The sequence below is a fragment of the Cervus canadensis genome, chromosome 11 (assembly GCF_019320065.1).
Source record: "Cervus canadensis isolate Bull #8, Minnesota chromosome 11, ASM1932006v1, whole genome shotgun sequence".
Taxonomy (NCBI): domain Eukaryota; kingdom Metazoa; phylum Chordata; class Mammalia; order Artiodactyla; family Cervidae; genus Cervus; species Cervus canadensis.
Genome location: NC_057396.1, coordinates 11,704,759 through 11,722,678, shown reverse-complemented (window position 1 = coordinate 11,722,678; position 17,920 = coordinate 11,704,759). Strand labels below are relative to the sequence as shown.

Genomic DNA, 17,920 nt, shown 5'->3' with positions numbered 1-17,920 from the left:
AGTAATCACTATAGTCACCACTGCTATGCATTCAGTAAAAAAGCTACTTTCATTTAAAAATGTCCATAAGGAAGCAGTAAAAATTACCATTTTTATTAAGTCATGAATCTGAGTATACATCTTTTAAAACTAAGTTGGGAGCCTCATTTTTCAGATTTATTTGAAACATCAAGTTTACCTGAAAGAACTGTTGACCAACTATGGTTATTCAGGCATCTGCCAAATATTTTATCAAAAATGAACAAAGAGAATCTGTCATTTCAAGAACTCACAGTGTTTGTTACCAAAGATAAAAACTGGTATTTGAGCAGAAATCAGAATTTTGAAAAACTTGTATTTGCTACTATGAGCTTGACAATTTCCCAATACCTAAAGAATTTTTTGATGATACTGGTGGTGATATCAGTGAATGTGATTTTTAAAATATTATATAGTGGAATGTGTCAAAATATGGAAGATTCCCTCATAGCTCGGTTGGTAAACAATCTGTCTGCCATGCAGGAGACCCAGGTTCAATTCCTGGGTTGGGAAGATCCCCTGGAGAAGGAAATGGCAACCCACTCCAGTATTCTTGCCTGTGGAGAATCCCATGGACAGAGGAGCCTGGTGGGCTACAGTCCATGGGGTCGCCAAGAGTCAGAAACGACTGAGTGACTAAAGAGAGAGAGAGATATAACCAGTATATAGACTTCCCTGGTGGCTCAGACGGTAAAGCATCTGCCTATAATGCAGGAGACCAGGGTTCGATCCCTGTGTGGGGAAGATCCTCTGGAGAAGGAAATGGCAACCCACTCCAGTACTCTTGCCTGGAAAATCCCATGGACAGAGGAGCCTAGCGAGCTACAGTCTATGGAGTCACAAAGAGTTGGACAGGACTGAGCAACTTCACTTTCACTTTCATATAACCAGTGAACCAATATTTTCCAAAGAACCAATGCATGATGTTACCAAATCATGAATAGGTAAAAGATCCATTCAAATTGAAAGACATATCAATGGAATGAAATGTAAGTACTAAAAGTTAATTTATATGCTTTCAGACTCCAAATTGCAACTAATCTTTAAGAAACTTAAGAACAAGTTCTTTAAGAAATTTGTTGAATTTTGGTGCAGTGTCAGTGAGAATATTCACAATTATTTTGAAAATGCTTTAAAAACAACCCTCCTTTTTCCAGCTATCTACTTCTACGAAACAAAATTGCTTTCCTCTAATTTAATGTCAATATAGACTGAATGCAAAAGCCGATACAAGAATCCAGCTGCCTGTACTAGGCTAGATATTAAATATAAAACAATGCCATTCTTCTCATTTTTTTGGAAAAGTTATTTTTTCATGACTGTTATCTATATTAACATGTAATGAGCTTATCACATGAGAATTTTAAGTCATTTAATTAATAAATATATTTTAAATTTCTCTTTTGTATTTCTACAATGGTAGATGTTGATAGATATAACCCACAGAAACAAAAGCTCTTTAGGGTTCTCTATTATTTTTAAGAGTAAAGGGTTCTCACAAACCATTAGCATAAACTATTAGACAGATAGTTACCTGAAAATGAAACCATAGTTCCTAATCAAAGATTTAGAATATGATAATAAAAGGCTGATTCAATACTCAACATAATATAATAATTAGAGTAAGTCATAAAACATCTCTTGATATTTAACTTACAAAGAGAATTCTGTTTTACTAATTTCAGTTGTGAGGTAGTCAATTGTTCTCCTCGTTGGCTTTTATTTTCTTCATCACCCTCCTCATCTTGTACTACAAAGTCATCAATAATATAATTATCTCCATCTTCACCAGATTCATAATCATTGTCTTCTTCCTCTTCCTCCTCAACATCATTTTCATCACTGCTGGGGGAGGATTTCTTTTCAGAGTCCTAATTAAATTAAAACATATCTTTTAATAAAGTGTACCTTTAAAATTGTCACTATGGATGTGAAATTAAAAGATCAAATCTGAAACAAAAAATGATCTGTAGAAAATAATTTCATACGTTAAGGTTGACAAAAATCTTGTCATGTTAGATGTTGAACTTTTGAAATTAGGAAAAAGATAACATACCCCAGTAAGTGATAAAATGTTTAAAATGGACATTAAGGTAATAAGTAGAAATAAAAAATGGGAAAAGTCAGACAAAACAAAATCTTTAAATTTCTAAAAAAAGAGTGAAGGAATGAGGCTCATAATAAAATATTATTAGATGCAATACTGCAACCAAACATGCCCAAGGATACTTGACTAAAAAATAAATTCTAGAGTTACTGCAAAAGAGAACAGACTCAGGACTTTGATTTTTATAAAAGTTAAATAATTTAAATTAAAATTTAAAAACAGTAACAAAACCAATAAAATATAACACACCTCAAACTCTCTACTACTATTACGTCTCTGACGAGATCTCTGTTTTGAGAGTTCTTTCAGCTTCTGCAGCTGTTCTCGCTTTCTTGTGGCTGAAGTTTTTTCAGGATTTTTTTGCTCCATCTCCACTGAAGAACATTCGTCTTCAACCACTCTACGTGGACGTTTAACACCCACTTTGCTAACTAGGATATCACTGTCATCACTTTCGTCACTGTCACACATCACAGAAGAGATCCTTCTCCTCTTCCCTCGCTTGATGTGTTCTTCTTCTAAATCCTCCTCTGTTATTTGTCCAGTGTGTTTGTTGAGATCACCCTCCTCTTGACCTGAACCCTTTTCATGATCTGCTAAGTCAATACTTCCATGCTTAGTTTTGTTCTTTTCTTCTTCATATACTGAACTGTTGTCAGTGTTAGTGAGATGCTTACTGTTGTTTCCTTCACCTTCAACATTAATTAATTTAAGCTCTCTTTCATTTTCTGGCTTCTTAATGCAATCAGGCCCCTTCTTACTGTCTGGATCTTCGTCACTGTCAACACTTTCATTACTGTCAGCACTTTCATCACTCTCAAGCTCGTCACCACTCTCAAGCTCGTCATCACTCTCACATAACTGCAAGAGACTACTTCTTTTAGTCCGCCTCCAATCCACTCGAGATTTCTGTTCATGCTCTTGAGTTTTAGAATTACTCCTTGTTTCACGTCTTCTAACATGTACCATTTTCACTTAAGCTTCTACAAAATAAAGTTATTAGGAATATAATAATGACAATCAGATTACAACAACAAACACATTTATAGTACAGACTATATTTATTTGATGTTATTAAATGGTTCACAAAGGTAAAATCACATGAAATAACTGTGTGAAGATGGCAGAATACTTATTCAACAAATAATTCATTGAACATCTATGAAAGCATCACACGAACATCTGTTCTGCATTATGCTATGTATGTTTTAAGGAAAGAGGTTTATACAAAAATCATGGTCTTCTTCTTCATTATTATCCATGTGTAGAACTAAAACACTGAAACATAATAATTAAGAAAAATACAAGGTAGAATTCATTTAGTACAAAATGAGTGATAAAAAGTAACTGCAATAAAAGTGTAAAGATGCAGGTAGATCAGAACAGCAAGTATTTCACTGAAGATTTTGTTGAACAGCTATGACCTGACACACCTCTGAAGAAGTGATAAATCTGAACAGAAAGAAGGAAAGAAAAAGGGATTTCAGGCAGGAAAAAAATGATAAAGTAAAAATTTTGGCACTGACAACAAACCCGTTTAGTAAACAAGTATGACCAAAAAGACACGAAAAAAGGCTTTATGCTGGAAAAAAGGGATTGAGATAGAAAAGTAGGGTGGCATTACAGAACAATTCCTCCCATAAGCAAAGAAGGATTCTGAACAGAGAAATGAATTTTAACACAAAAGATTAATCATACGTATGAAGAAAGTTATAGAATAGTAATAGACATAAAAAAAGTCAATGGTGCAAAACTGAGCAATAACTTATCTACTAAGATTTCAGTCTTTATATACTTCAGTAAAATGGTAATGGCTTAAACCATTAAAAACTAAAAGTACAACATAATCCAATAGAAAACTTACTAACAATCCAGTAACATGGGTGAAAAAACAGTTGAATGGCGAAACAGAGTACATTATTTGGAAGGAAAACAAATGCTCTAAGTTTCTGATTCAGAAAAGGGTGAAACAAAGTGTAAATGTTAGTAACTCAGCTGTGTCTGACTCTTTGTGATCCTATGGACTACCGCCCGAAAGGCTCCTCTGTCTATGGGATTCTCCAGGCAAGAATACTGGAGTGGGATGCCATTACCTTCTCCAGGGGAATCTTCCCGATCCAGGAATCAAACTTGGCTCTCCTGCACTGCAGGCAGTCTTTGACACAGAGCCACCAGGAGCACCATCAAAATCATCACAAGTATAAAGGAACAATTAGAGACAAGATAACTAGAAAAACAGTTCATATATATATATATATATACTTCTATGGTTGCTAAGGAAAAGAGAAATATGATCACAATGCAATGAGATGACCTCAAAACACTCATGTAAGAACTTACGTATTTAACCATGTGCTATCTCCTTTAAAGAAATCACTTTATGAGGTTGATTGTTCTAATATTTCTACCATGGCACAGAATATTCTGGAGATTTTCTGAAAACCATACTTTCAAAAAATATGAAAATACTCACACTTTGCTTTTTATCCCAAAGAGAGGTTTAAATATCCACTTTATTCATTTGTCCTACTCAGAAGGGACTGTTACTAGCTTCCAGAAATTAAATCTAATTTGAAAAGATGAAGACTAACTACTATTAAAGATATTTTTTAAATGTGCTACAAACTGACATTCCAAAACTAGAATGTCACATCTTTTTTGAGCAATGGAAGTGTTACTGAACCAAGTTTATGGCTCCCCAAGATGATTACTTTTTTTTGGTGGGGGAAAGAGGTATCACCTATTTGATTGTACAGATTCTGTTATGTTTATAAGACAATGTAACTGCTTCTAAAATGGTAACAACTCATACAAAATAAGAACAGTTGCTAAAACTATACAAAAGAAATTATAATGTAGGCAATCTTATGACAGTAACTGCTACAAGATACATTCAGCATTCTACTAGGAATTGAACAAATCCTAGTCCATAGACCAAATATTCTGCTATTTGAAATTACACTCAGATTGCATCTTACAGAAGATATATATTAAAATAAGCAAAGAATAAAACTGTACTTTTTCAAAGATCTCTATATTGCTTTACAAAGTATGGATTTTTGTACTCCATAATGCTTCAAAATATGTCCACCCAGTTTCTCTTTCAAGTTTTAAACTGATTACTGTTTCTTTTTATTAAGCACTAGGTAAAATTATACAGGTTGTATTTTGAAGCCATGTAGTACAAAGAAGGATTTTTTAAGCACATATAGTTATAAATTTGTACAAGCTAACTGTATATGTACTTTTCACTGTAATAAGAAGGTAAGGCTGTTTTATAAAAATCTCTCTGAATTGGGAGAAGTAATGGAAAAAAAGTTTATGAAAACCAAAGACAAATATGGCCTCAGCAGATACACTAAAGAGTGGCCTGTAGGAACATTAAAGTAAAAGATGCCTTTTATTAGTACTCAAAAGCAGTTTCATACACACTAGATGTTTATCTCACAAAACTGTACCATGTGAAAAACAGCTATTTATCGTATCAAGAGGTGACTCTTATGATGGTAGAAACAACTAAGAATGTCACACTATACAAATACCTGTGACTGCCACAGAGTTAAGCTATTAAAACACCCTTTATGTAATTTCAGGGCATTTTCAGATATATTTTAACGTCCTGACAATGATCCTAGAAGAAAGATATTATCTATCTTCAATTATAAAGGTCAAAGCCAAGTACATAGATTTTAAATGACTTACCAAAGATCACACAGCTCGTTAGTGACAGAACAGGGATTAGAAACCAGGTCTTCTGATTCCCAGTCCAGCGTTACACAATGACTGCTGCCAATATTATATTTGTACAAAGTAGGAAAAGTTATGCTTTCAAAAAGTCATTATTGTATCTCTCATTCATTCTAAATTTTAGTTTCAAAAAATAATCATTAAAATAGTCTGAGTAAGTTTACAAACATGCTTTTTCAATTATGTAACTGAGCACGTGAGCTAGGCCAAAAACTTCTAAAAATTATTTATCCAAAACGCAAAACAAGTATGTGCAACAGAGATGAAAATTTGAAGGCTTCCCTCTACCACCTTACTGACAACACTGATTACAAAATTTAAGGGATTCCCCATTGAATCCAAATGTAAAGATTCAAAGAAAGGCAGTCTCTGGTGAGAAAAAATTGATTTTGGAAAACTTCAGTGTTGAATATTGAGGAGGCAAACTTTACCTAAACAAACAAAATTTCATTTGGCCAAGTGCCAAATTTCCAGGGCCTCTTTCATATGTCAAAACTGCTGTTTATGTCAATAATGTCAAAAATTCTGTCATTGAAAAAGATAATTTGATTATGGCTGGCTCTTTTTTTAAATTGTGGATACTTTTACTTTGTGAGCTAGGGAGAGAAGAAGGATGACAGAGGGAAAAGGTGAGTGAACTGAACCTGAGGAGAGAAATGAAAGGTTGATGGATAAAACATCTCTTGAGCATGAGAATTCACTCGGAAAACAGTCCAGGCAAATGGATGTAATTTCTATATAGGCTGAGTATACACTCAATTTCTTGAAATCAAAGTTTAAGCAAAATTTTAATGATACCTAACCTTTTAGGCAAAGAGAAAAATAGAAGCTCCAAACAGAAAGCATTAAATAAGTGAATGAAGATGATCAGTACTATCACATCTTTGTGCTTCATGGTGGAAATCACTTAAGATGCACTTACTATCTTGTCTGCCAAACAATGTCAGGGCAATAACCCATAAGGCGTGTGCTCTTTGGCTAACACTGGGGTAACTAAACGGGGTACTTTGATGCTACCTGAATTTCTCATCAGAAGAAATATCCTTTATTCTAGACTTTGAGGTTAATTCATCAAAAAAAGATTCATTCTAGGAATCATCCACTTGCCCTATGAAAATGTAGGTGGTAGTTTAAAAATCAAAAATTTGAAGGGCAGTGGAACTTCCACCATTACCTGAAATTCCACCTGAAGGGATGCGCCCTATCTGAAAAACATTACCTACCCCTCCTTAAGGTTTCCTTTTGTATGACAGTTCGAAGAGGAAACCGTGACAAACCAAAGCACTGAATGTATACACTATTCGCTGGCACCAATTCGGAGCTGGGGCGTTTCTCGAAGAATTCAACCACACGGTCTCAGCTCCCATGGAGCTCACAATCTCATGAAAGGGAACATCTAAACAAGCCAGAGTAATACATGATTTAAGGGCTACAGAATATGATTCCTTTTTTTTTTTTTTTTTTGCTCTTATCATATTGCTGGGAACAAATGCATCATAGTTCTTCCACGAAAACAGGGCAGCACTACAAGACACAAGTAGGAAAATAGCAAGAAATATATAGAAAAAGCCAATGTCCCCCACTTAGGCTCACCGTTCAGTATTCCACAATTTCGCAGAGAGTGAATCCTGCCAGCTGGCATCCCAGACTACTATAGCATTCATCGAAATCTATAACCCTGAAGATGGTTCGCTAAATTCAGCAGGGCTGAGGGGTTGAGGAAGGAACAGAGCCTCTGGGGAGCTAACAGCAGAGTGCAACACCAGATACTCTGGTTGTATCTCGTGATACAAACCTGGCTCCTCCGCGGGACACAGACGCCTGGCGCAGCAAGCCCGCCCGGCCGCCACTCGCCACCTGATGGGAAGGGCGCCGCAGCTGGAACGCGGGACCCTCCGACACGGCTCGGCGAGGACGCGCGCGGGACGTCACAGACCCCCAGGGCTTACAGGCGCTCGACCCCCAGAAAGCAACCGAGATCTGGAAAGACCAGAGAAGCGCGCGAAGTCACCCTCCGCGTCCCGTGCATCCGGCCGGGCCACTTCCCCTTCGCGGAAGGAGCGGGCGACACACCCGTCGCAGCACGGACCCCGCGGCGCGCGAGGGGAACGAAGCGCAGTGCGGGAAGCAGTCCCGCCCACCCCGAGCGCGCCCGCAGGAACGTTTCCCGCCTGCAGGCTGAGAGGAGCGGCTTCCCCCGCCCCTCCAACAAACCCTCAGCAGCCGGAGCGAAAGCGAGTCCCCGCCCCGAGGGAGCGCGCACCGCCCCCGCGCTCTCACCTTTCAAACCTCCTCAGCCTCCGCCTCTGCCTCCGCCCAGGTACCCAAGTCCGGACGGGCGACGCTCCTCCTCCTTCCGGGCGCCAAGGGAAGTCCCGCCTCTGGGCGGGGCGAGGGGCGGGGCCGCGCGGCGGAGGGGGCATCTTCCGGGAGCGGGCGCTAGTGGGAGGAGCGGCTGCCGAGCGTTAGGCAGGGCGCCGCCGAGGGGTCTTATTCCGACTGAGCTTGGGAGAGGGTCTCGGCGGGCTTGTGAGGGGCCGGGAGGACTGTGCAGACTAAGTAAGCACGACGCGGGGAAGTGGGGCTTGCTGTGGAAAGGTCTGGCTGCTGGGGAAGGAATCCAGCGTCACGTCCCTCTGGGGAAGGGGGCCAGTCCCCGACTCCCTGACTCTTCCGCTCTCGGCGGTAACTTTGGGGTGTGGCAGAGGTTAGTGACGGCTGGTGACCCGCGATCTGGGCCTGAAGGAGGTTTGTGGTCGCGATGGGGAGCTAGTCTTTCTCGCGGCCTCTGGGGGAATAAAACAGATGTTTGTAATCCGGATTATCCGCGGTGACTTGGGCCTCCTCAGCTGCCCAAGTAAAGTTAAAGGCCTGAGCCCTGAAACTTCCCCCAGCCAAGCCCAGCTAGGGACGGGGTCAGGGCCACCGGGTTCCTGGTGAGGTTGAAAGAGTGAGTGTGTAAGGTTGTGTTAAAGTGAGTCAGTGAGAGTAGGCAGAATTTTGTGGGTTGCTTCCGTGAGTGTGCGAACTGGGTCCCACAGCCTCACCATGTCAGGGAAACGGAAGCGTGTGGTGTTGACCATTAAAGATAAGCTTGATATAATAAAGAAACTTGAAGATGGAGGTTCCTCCAAACAACTGGCAGTGATTTATGGAATTGGCGAAACGACAGTTCGAGATATAAGGAAAAATAAGGAAAAGATCATAACTTATGCAAGCAGTTCAGACTCTACAAGTCTTCTGGCTAAGAGGAAATCTATGAAACCATCCATGTATGAGGAACTGGACAAAGCGATGCTAGAATGGTTCAACCAGCAAAGAGCAAAAGGGAATCCCGTGTCTGGACCAATTTGTGCAAAAAGGGCAGAATTCTTCTTTTATGCTTTGGGAATGGATGGTGATTTTAACCCCTCTGCTGGTTGGTTAACTCGTTTTAAGCAGCGGCACAGCATTAGAGAGATTAATATTAGAAACGAAAGATTAAGTGGAGATGAGACTGCTGTGGAGGATTTTTGCAGCAACTTTCGAGACTATATTGAACGAGAGAATTTGCAGCCCGAGCAAATCTACAATGCAGATGAAACTGGACTGTTTTGGAAATGCCTGCCTTCCAGGACTTTGGTAATCAAAGGTAAATGCACAGCCCCTGGGCACAAGTCAATGGAAGAAAGAGTCACTATCATGTGTTGTGCCAATGCAACAGGTTTACACAAACTTAAGCTTTGTGTTGTGGGGAAAGCAAAGAAGCCTCGCTCCTTCAAGTCAACTGACACTTCAAACCTGCCAGTCTCTTATTTCAGCCAAAAAGGCGCATGGATGGATCTTTCCATTTTCCGACAGTGGTTTGATAAGATTTTTGTGCCCCAAGTTCGAGAGCACTTAAGATCCAAAGGGTTGCAAGAAAAGGCTGTACTCTTATTGGATAATTCACCAACACATCCAAATGAAAATGTCCTGAGGTCAGATGATGGCCAAATATTTGCTAAATATTTACCACCTAATGTGGCTTCATTGATTCAGCCCTTGAATCAGGGAGTCATAGCTACAATGAAGAGAAACTACCGAGCACGTCTTCTCCAGAACAACTTGGAAGAAGGCAATGACCTGAGGTCATTCTGGAAGAGGCTAACTCTACTAGATGCACTTTATGAAATAGCAATGGCATGGAATTTAGTAAAGCCAGTTACCATCAGCAGAGCATGGAAGAAGATTCTCCCTACCATAGAGGAGAAAGAAGGCCTGGACTTTGATGAGGAAGATATCTCAGTGGCTGCCATTGCTACCATTTTACAACACACCAAAGGATTGGAAAATGTGCCTACTGAGAACATTGAAAAATGGCTTGAAGTGGACAGTACTGAACCAGGCTATGAAGTCTTAACTGACAGCGAAATCATCAAAAGAGCACAAGGTCAGACAGATGAATCCAGTGAAGAGGAGGAGGAGGAAATAGAACTGATTCCAGAGAAACATATTAATCATGCAGCTGCTCTCCAATGGACTGAAAATTTATTGGATTATCTAGAACAACAAGGTGATATGATTCTGCCTGATAGACTGGTGATACGTAAACTTCGAGCCACCATCAGAAATAAACAAAAGATGGCAAACTCAAGTCAGTAATGGCATATCTGCGTTAGCATTGTTTTGGTAATTGTGTAACTCTTGACCTCTTTGCAATATGGCTTTACTTGGTGTTCTGAATTCTCAGACACAGCCCTGTGAAATATAGATACAAAAAAAAAAAGTATCTGAAGCGGTTTAAGGCTTATGTGTTTTGTAGCATCTGTCCCATTATTTGTGTAGATAATCAGAAGCTGATTTTGTATAGGTGTAAGTTACATATGCATATGTATTCACTTTCATAGATCTACAATTACCCCTTCCATTACAGTGGTATTCCATAAAATTTCTAGCAGAAGATACAGGTAACAGTGAACAGATAGAGCACTTTCCTGAAATCTTTTGTTTGTTGTGTGAGGGCAGCCAGTTATCTTTTATTGTGCTAACCATCTTAAGTGATTATTTGTATATTTGGAATGAGTGATCTATAATAATTCAAAATGAAAAAACTGATCTGTGAATTAATAAAATAACTTAGGAATCATGCTTTTCTTTGTTTTAGAGGGGAGATTTCTCTGGAAATGAAGTAAATATAGGAAGTGGTGCTAACTTCGAAAGCTAGAAAATTTAGAAAACTATTGGAAAGCTGATATTCTGACTTATTCATTTGTAGAAACAGGGAAGTGAAAATTTGGGGAACTTTAGGTTATTTATACAAAGGGAATAAATAGACTTGTCTTAATTGGATCTTATTATTAATTGGATAACAGTATAGGTCTAGTATTTATTCATCTAATTATAGTACAGGTTTTGTAATGTTACATATGGTTATGTGAGCACCCACCTATATGTGAGGGAATATTTTGGGTATTTGTAAGTTTTTTTTCTTTTTTACTATATACTTGAAAGTTATAATTTGAAAAGTTTGGTGATACTTTCTCCTTTTATATGATGTGAAAAGAAGAGTGAAAAGAGTTTTTATTTTTAATAAGCCATAAATTATGATCTGTTATGAGGAAAGCAGAAATAATTATGGAAAGTGGCAGATTCTAAGGAATTTCATCATTATTATTTTGACATTTGTAAAATGCTATTTCAGATAAAATGGTTTGTCAGAATTTTGATACTTGTTTAACAATGTAGGTTTACTCAAGGCATTGAAAAGACTGCCTATATAAATATTAATTTCATTTGTAATTTAAAAACTTTGGCCCTAAATTTTAAAAAAGTCATTTTTGAAATGTTTTAACTTTTTCATTGGAACACTTGCATTTTGTAGTGATTTTCTAAAGCTTTCTAAAGTGAATTCTAGAGTTTCAGAAATATTTTAGCTTTCCATAATTTCTGTTCTTTACGATGTATGTTTAGATTTTTAAAAAAGACTTATCTGTGTCGACAACTGTTTAAAATTGTGTTTGTTGCATGCATTGCCTCAGTAAACAGAAGAGAAAGCATCAGAAATTAGCATACATATGAATCAGATAATTACACATTCTGGTGTAAATTAAATTGTATATAAAAGTATTTTTCATTTTTCTAAAATGAAAATAGGTACTAAAAATCTTGGAATTACTGGATTTGCTCAGTTTTAAAATTAACCGTGTGAGTGAAATTCAGCTGTATCATTGCCACCTAGTGGTAAAGTTAACATGACTGTTAAACTGTGTGGTTTTAAACTTTAATATCTAGTAAAAGATTGACTGTGTTGTGGCCTTGAGTGTGAATCTTGTGACTCTTTCTCTATCCTGTGAGAAACTACTCTTCATTCTTAGGCTTATAGCTATTTACTCATTTCTGAAAACTGTCAACAATGGTAAAAAGAAAGTTCTGTTTTGGACTCTTCTTAAAACATAATTATAAAAGCTGCCAATTACTGAATACCATGTTATGTTCTAAGCAGTGTATTTCTATCACTAACCCCCAAATTATCAATTAGATGGAAATACTGATGCTCAGTTTATACTTTTAATTACTGAAGACCACTTGGCTACAGGTAAGAATTTAAATTATAAATTATCCATAGGGTCTCAATCTCACTAGTCTTACGAGGTTTTCCCCTTGGCGAGCCTTGATCAACTGCATTACAGAGTTTCTCTAATCCCACACTCCGATTAGCCAAGAAAGCTCTGAGAGTAGGATTACCTGCAGGGGATGATGCAGGAATTAAGAAACTTCCTTTATGAGAGATTTGGGCTTTTGTGGGGGTAGATGGGAGAAGGGAATGCAATTCCTTGCTGTATCTAAAGGGGAAGAGTGGTTCATGTCCTAGAGATCTTGAAATCAAGGTAGAAAAATAATGTATTTGAAAAGAACAAAGCCATCTGGTCTATTTATAAGCATTTAAAACAGCCAACATAGTGTGATATGAATTATGTAAGGAAACCATTATGATTTAGTTTGCTTATTAATGCCTTCAGTGGCTTCTGCTCTTTACACCCTCTATGTTTTAAGGTTTTGGTCTTTACTACTCCTGAGTGACTTCCATTTCCATTACCTCCTTGCTTAAGATCCCAAATTTGCTTCCAGTCACCCAGTTGTCAGAAGTACAGATTTGTGTCTTCAGTTGAGAAGCAGTATTCCAGCCTGGATGGGAAATTTAAATTGTTGCTCTGAGATTCTTTAGAGAGAGTAAAGAATATACTCTGCTTATTAACTTCCTTCTATCAGAAATGATACACATTATTTCTGTTCACGTTCTAATGATAAGCACTCATCATCTGGCCCTACCTTGATGCAGGGGGCGCTCTAGAGTAACTCCCTAAGAGGCAGGTGCTTCCTAATATATGCCTGGATTCTTGCATCAGGTCTACTTTTTGTTATATCCATATTCCTGGTCCCAGCTCTCATAGCCTCATTATATAGAATACAATTTTCTCACACATAGTTTATGGTCCTCCAAAAGTTTGCCTTGGTCCTTGGCTGCCTTTATGGTCCAGCTCACATCCATACAACTACTGGAGGAACCATAGTTTGACTATACAGACCTTTGTTGGCAAAGTGATGTCTCTGCTTTTTAATATGCTGTCTAGGTTTGTCATAGCTTTTCTTCCAAGAAGCAAGTGTCTTTTAATTTTAGGTCTGCAGTCACTATCCACAGTGATTTTGGAGACCAAGAAAATAAAATTTGTCACTGTTTCCACTTTTTCCCAATATATTTGCCATGAAGTGATGGGACTGGACACCATGATTTTTGTTTTTAGAATGTTGAGTTTTAAATGAGCTTTTTCACTCTCCTTTCACGCTAAGTACAGTTCAGTCGCTCAGTCATCTCCAGCTCTTTGCGACCCCATGGACTGCAGGGCACCAGGCTTCCCTGTCCATCACCAACTCCCGGAGCTTGCTCAAACTCATGTCCATTGAGTTGGTGATGCCATCCGACCATCTCATCCTCTGTTATCCCCTTCTCCTGCCTTCAATATTTCCTAGCATAGGGTCTTTTCCAATGAGTCAGTTCTTCTTTGGTGGCCAAAGTATTGGAGCTTCTGCTTTAGCATCAGTCCTTCCAATGAATGTTCAGGACTCATTTCCTTTAGAATTGACTGGTTTGATCTCCTTGCAGTCCAAGGGACTCTCAAGAGTCTTCTCCAACACCATAGTTCAAAAGCATCAGTTCTTCAGTGCTCAGCTTTCTTTATGGTCTGACACTCACATCCATACATGACTACTGGGAAAACCATAGCTTTGACTGTATGGATCTTTGTCAGCAAAGTAATATCTCTGCTTTTTAATATGCTGTCTAGGTTGGTCATAGCTTACCTTCCAAGGAGCAAGCATCTTTTAATTTCATGGCTGCAGTCTCCATCTGCAGTGATTTTGGAGCCCAGAAAAATAGTCAGCCACTGTTTCCACTGTTTCCCCATCTATTTGCCATGAAGTGATGGGACTGGATGCCATGATCTTAGTTTTTTAAATGTTGAGTTTTAAGCCAGCTTTTTCACTCTTCTCTTTCACTTTCATCAAGTAGGTCTTTAGTTCTGCTTTGCTTTCTGCCATAATATTGGTGCCATCTGCATATCTGGGGTTATTGATATTTCTCCTAGCAATCTTCATTCCAGCTTGTGCTTCATCCAGCCTGGCATTTCACATGGTGTTTGCTGCATATAAGGTAAATAAGCAGTGACAATATGCAACCTTGACGTACTCCTTTCCCAATTTGGAACCAGTCCATTATTCCATGTCTGGTTCTAACTGTTACTTGTTGACCTGCATACAAGTTTCTCAGGAGGCATGTAGGGTCATCTGGTATTCTCATTTCTTCAAGAATTTTCCACAATTTGTTGTGATTCACACAAAGGCTTTAGCATAGTCAATTAAATAGAAGTAGATGTTTTTTCTGGAAATCTCTTGCTTTTTGTATGATCCAACAGATGTTGGCAATTATCTCTTGTTCCTTTGTCTATTCTAAATCCAGCTTGAACATCTGGAAATTCTTAGTTTATGTACTGTTGAAGCCTAGCTTGGAGAATTTTGGGTATTACTTTGCTAGTGTGTGAGATGAGTGCAATTGTGTGGTAGTTTGAATATCCTTTGGCATTGCCTTTCTTTGGGATTGGAATGAAAACTGACCTTTTCCAGTCCTGTAGCCACTGTTGAGTTTTCCATATTTGCTGGCATGTTGAGTGCAGCACTTTCACAGGATCATCTTTTAGGATTTGAAATAGCTCAACTGGAATTCCATCACATCCACTAGCTTTGTTCGTAGTGATGCTTTCTAAGGCCCACTTGACTTTACATTCCAGGATGTCTGGCTATAGGTGAGTGATCACACCATTGTGATTACCTGGGTTGTGAAGATCTTTTTTATACAGTTCTTCTGTGTATTCGTGCCACCTCTTCTTAATATCTTCTGCTTCTGTTAGGTCCCTACCATTTCTGTCCTTTATTGAGCCCATCTTTGCATGAGATGTTCCCTTGGTATCTCTACTTTTCTTGATGAGATCTCTAGTCTTTCCCATTCTACTGTTTTCCTCTATTTCTTTGCATTGATTGCTGAGTGAGGATTTCATATCTCTCCTTGCTATTCTTTGGAATTCTGCATTCAAATGGGTATATCTTTCCTTTTCTCCTTTTCGCTTCACGTCTTTTCACAGCTATTTATAGGGCCTCCTCAGAGAACCATTTTGATTTGTTGCATTTCTTTTTCTTGGGGATGGTCTTGATTCCTGTCTCCTGTACAATGTCACGAACCTCCATCCATAGTTCGTCAGGCACTCTATCAGATCTAGTCCCTTAAATCTATTTCTCACTTCCACTGTATAGTCATAAGGGATTTGATTTAGGTCATACCTGAATGGTCTAGTGGTTATCCTTACTCTCTTCAGTTTAAGTCTGAATTTGGCAATAAGGAGTTCATGATCTGAGCCACAGTCAGCTCCTGGTCTTGTTTTTGCTGACTGTATAGAGCTTCTCCATCTTTGGCTGCAAAGAATATAATCTATCTGATTTTCATGTTGACCATCTGGTGCTGTCCATGTGTAGAGTCTTCTCTTGTGTTGTTGGAAGAGGGTGTTTGCTATGACCAGTGCTTTCTCTAGGCAAAACTCTGTTAGCCTTTGGCCTGCTTCATTCTGTACTCCAAGGTCAAACTTGCCTGTTATTCCAGGTGTTTCTTGACTTCCTGCTTTTGCATTCCAGTCCCCTATGATGAAAAGGACATCTTTTTTGGGTGTTCTAAAAGATCTTGTAGGTCTTCATAGAACCGTTCAACTTCAGCTTCTTCAGCATTACTGCTTGGGGCATAGATTTGGATTACCGTGATGTTGAATGGTTTGCCTTGGAAACGAACAGAGATCATTCTGTCATTTTTGAGATTGCATCCAAGTACTGCTTTTCGGACTCTTTTGTTGACTATGATGGCTACTCCATTTCTAAGGGATTCCTGCCCACAGTAGTAGATATAATGGTCATCTGAGTTAAATTCACCCATTCCAGTCCATTTTAGTTTGCTGATTCCTAGAATGTCAACATTCACTCTTGCCATCTCCTGTTTGACCACTTCCAATTTGCCTTGATTCATGGACCTAACATTCCAGGTTCCTATGCAATATTGCTCTTTACAGCAGCGGACCTTGCTTCTATCACCAGTCACATCCACAACTGGGTATTGTTTTTGCTTTGGCTCCATCCCTTCATTCTTTCTGGAGGTATTTCTCCACTGATCTCCAGTAGCATATTGGGCACCTACCAACCTGGGGAGTTCCTCTTTCAGCATCCTATCATTTTGCCTTCTCATACTGTTCATGGGGTTCTCAAGGCAAGAATACTGAAGTGGTTTGCCATTCCCTTCTCCAGTGAACCACATTCTGTCAGACCTCTCCACCATGACCCGACTGTCCTGGGTGGCCCCACATGCTTGGCTTAGTTTCATTGAGTTAGACAAGACTGTGGTCCTGTGATCAGATTGGCCAGTATAGCTTACAAGTATATAAATCTAATATTTTATTCAAAAAAAGTTCATCAAGTTTAAAAGAACAGATCAATCTGAAAAGGAGTGATGTATAAGTAAATAATATCAGATTAGTGACAAGCCTTTATATAATTTATCTTTTTGAATGAGGAAAATAAAAATATGTTTATTAAATGAATCATCACAATGATGGCAGATTTATTTTTAATACATTTTAGAAATATGATCATACTGGGATAATTTCAGATTGACTGAGAACAGTTTGTTTTTTTCATTTCCATTGCAAAGAACCCAAATAGCAGAGGGAGTCTACTTTTTCACTAATCACATTTTGACAAAAGGTGAGAGAGATGGTTGGTATTCGATGCCACTCTGATATTAAGGGAATAAATGGTATCAAGCAGCCAAGTATCTCTTCCATTCCCCCTTTTTATACATAATGCATTTTGTCTCTCAGTCTAACAAAGCGTATGCCTTCATAGCAGCTGATTGTTGCTTATAGCCTGAGCTTCAGTTCTCTTGCTTCTACTGTTCTCTACATCCTCACAGAATAATGACAAAGACCCTAAATGGATTTGTCTGGTACTATTATTGACACAAGTGATAGGGAATTGTCAGTACATATTACATGGGGGGAAATGTACATAGTTCATTCTTTATTAAAAAACTTACTTGATAAGGCCTTTTTTTGTATGAGGCACATAAAGACACATTTTTTGTTGTTGTAGAAAAGTATGAGAGCTCCTTGGCAACTGAAAACAAAGAGCTGTATTTGACCATTTAATTAAACATAATTTTCTATTTTCACTTGAATATTTACAGCTAGCCCATTTTTATTCTGTATATTATAGATACTTTAACAAATGAAACAATTGAATGTGATATAGAAAAATAAACTATCCATGAGTTAATTTTTTAGCTATATTTTTACCCTGATAAGTAGAATCTCCTTTTTTTCTAATCTTAAAGGGAAAAAATGTTTCATACAAGAAAAAATATGTCCCTTAGATAAACATTTACCCTCTTTTAATTCAAGTACTCTGTAAGTTCCTTTAATGTTTCTATGAAATTTTGTCATT

At 38.3% G+C, this 17,920-nt stretch overlaps 2 protein-coding genes across 9 annotated transcripts in view; one reads left to right on the top strand and one right to left on the bottom strand.

Moving 5' to 3' along the window:
- Positions 1–8,253, bottom strand: part of CCDC82 (coiled-coil domain containing 82) — a 31,587-nt gene extending 23,334 nt beyond the window's left edge. The window contains exons 1-5 of one of the 8 annotated variants that reach the window (XM_043482650.1): positions 8,153–8,253; positions 7,668–7,852; positions 5,828–5,911; positions 2,375–3,108; positions 1,676–1,889 (exon numbers count right to left, since the gene is read on the bottom strand). In XM_043482650.1, the coding sequence (XP_043338585.1) occupies positions 1,676–1,889; positions 2,375–3,094 (934 nt within the window). In that variant the 5' untranslated portion in view covers positions 3,095–3,108; positions 5,828–5,911; positions 7,668–7,852; positions 8,153–8,253. The other 7 variants (XM_043482652.1, XM_043482651.1, XM_043482653.1 and 4 more) reach the window with 7 other exon arrangements.
- A 57-nt stretch (positions 8,254–8,310) lies between these two features.
- Positions 8,311–12,269, top strand: JRKL (JRK like). The gene has a single exon (XM_043482657.1). The coding sequence runs from the start codon at positions 8,921–8,923 to the stop codon at positions 10,493–10,495; it is 1,575 nt and encodes a 524-aa protein (XP_043338592.1). The 5' UTR covers positions 8,311–8,920; the 3' UTR covers positions 10,496–12,269.
- Positions 12,270–17,920: the final 5,651 nt, after the last annotated feature.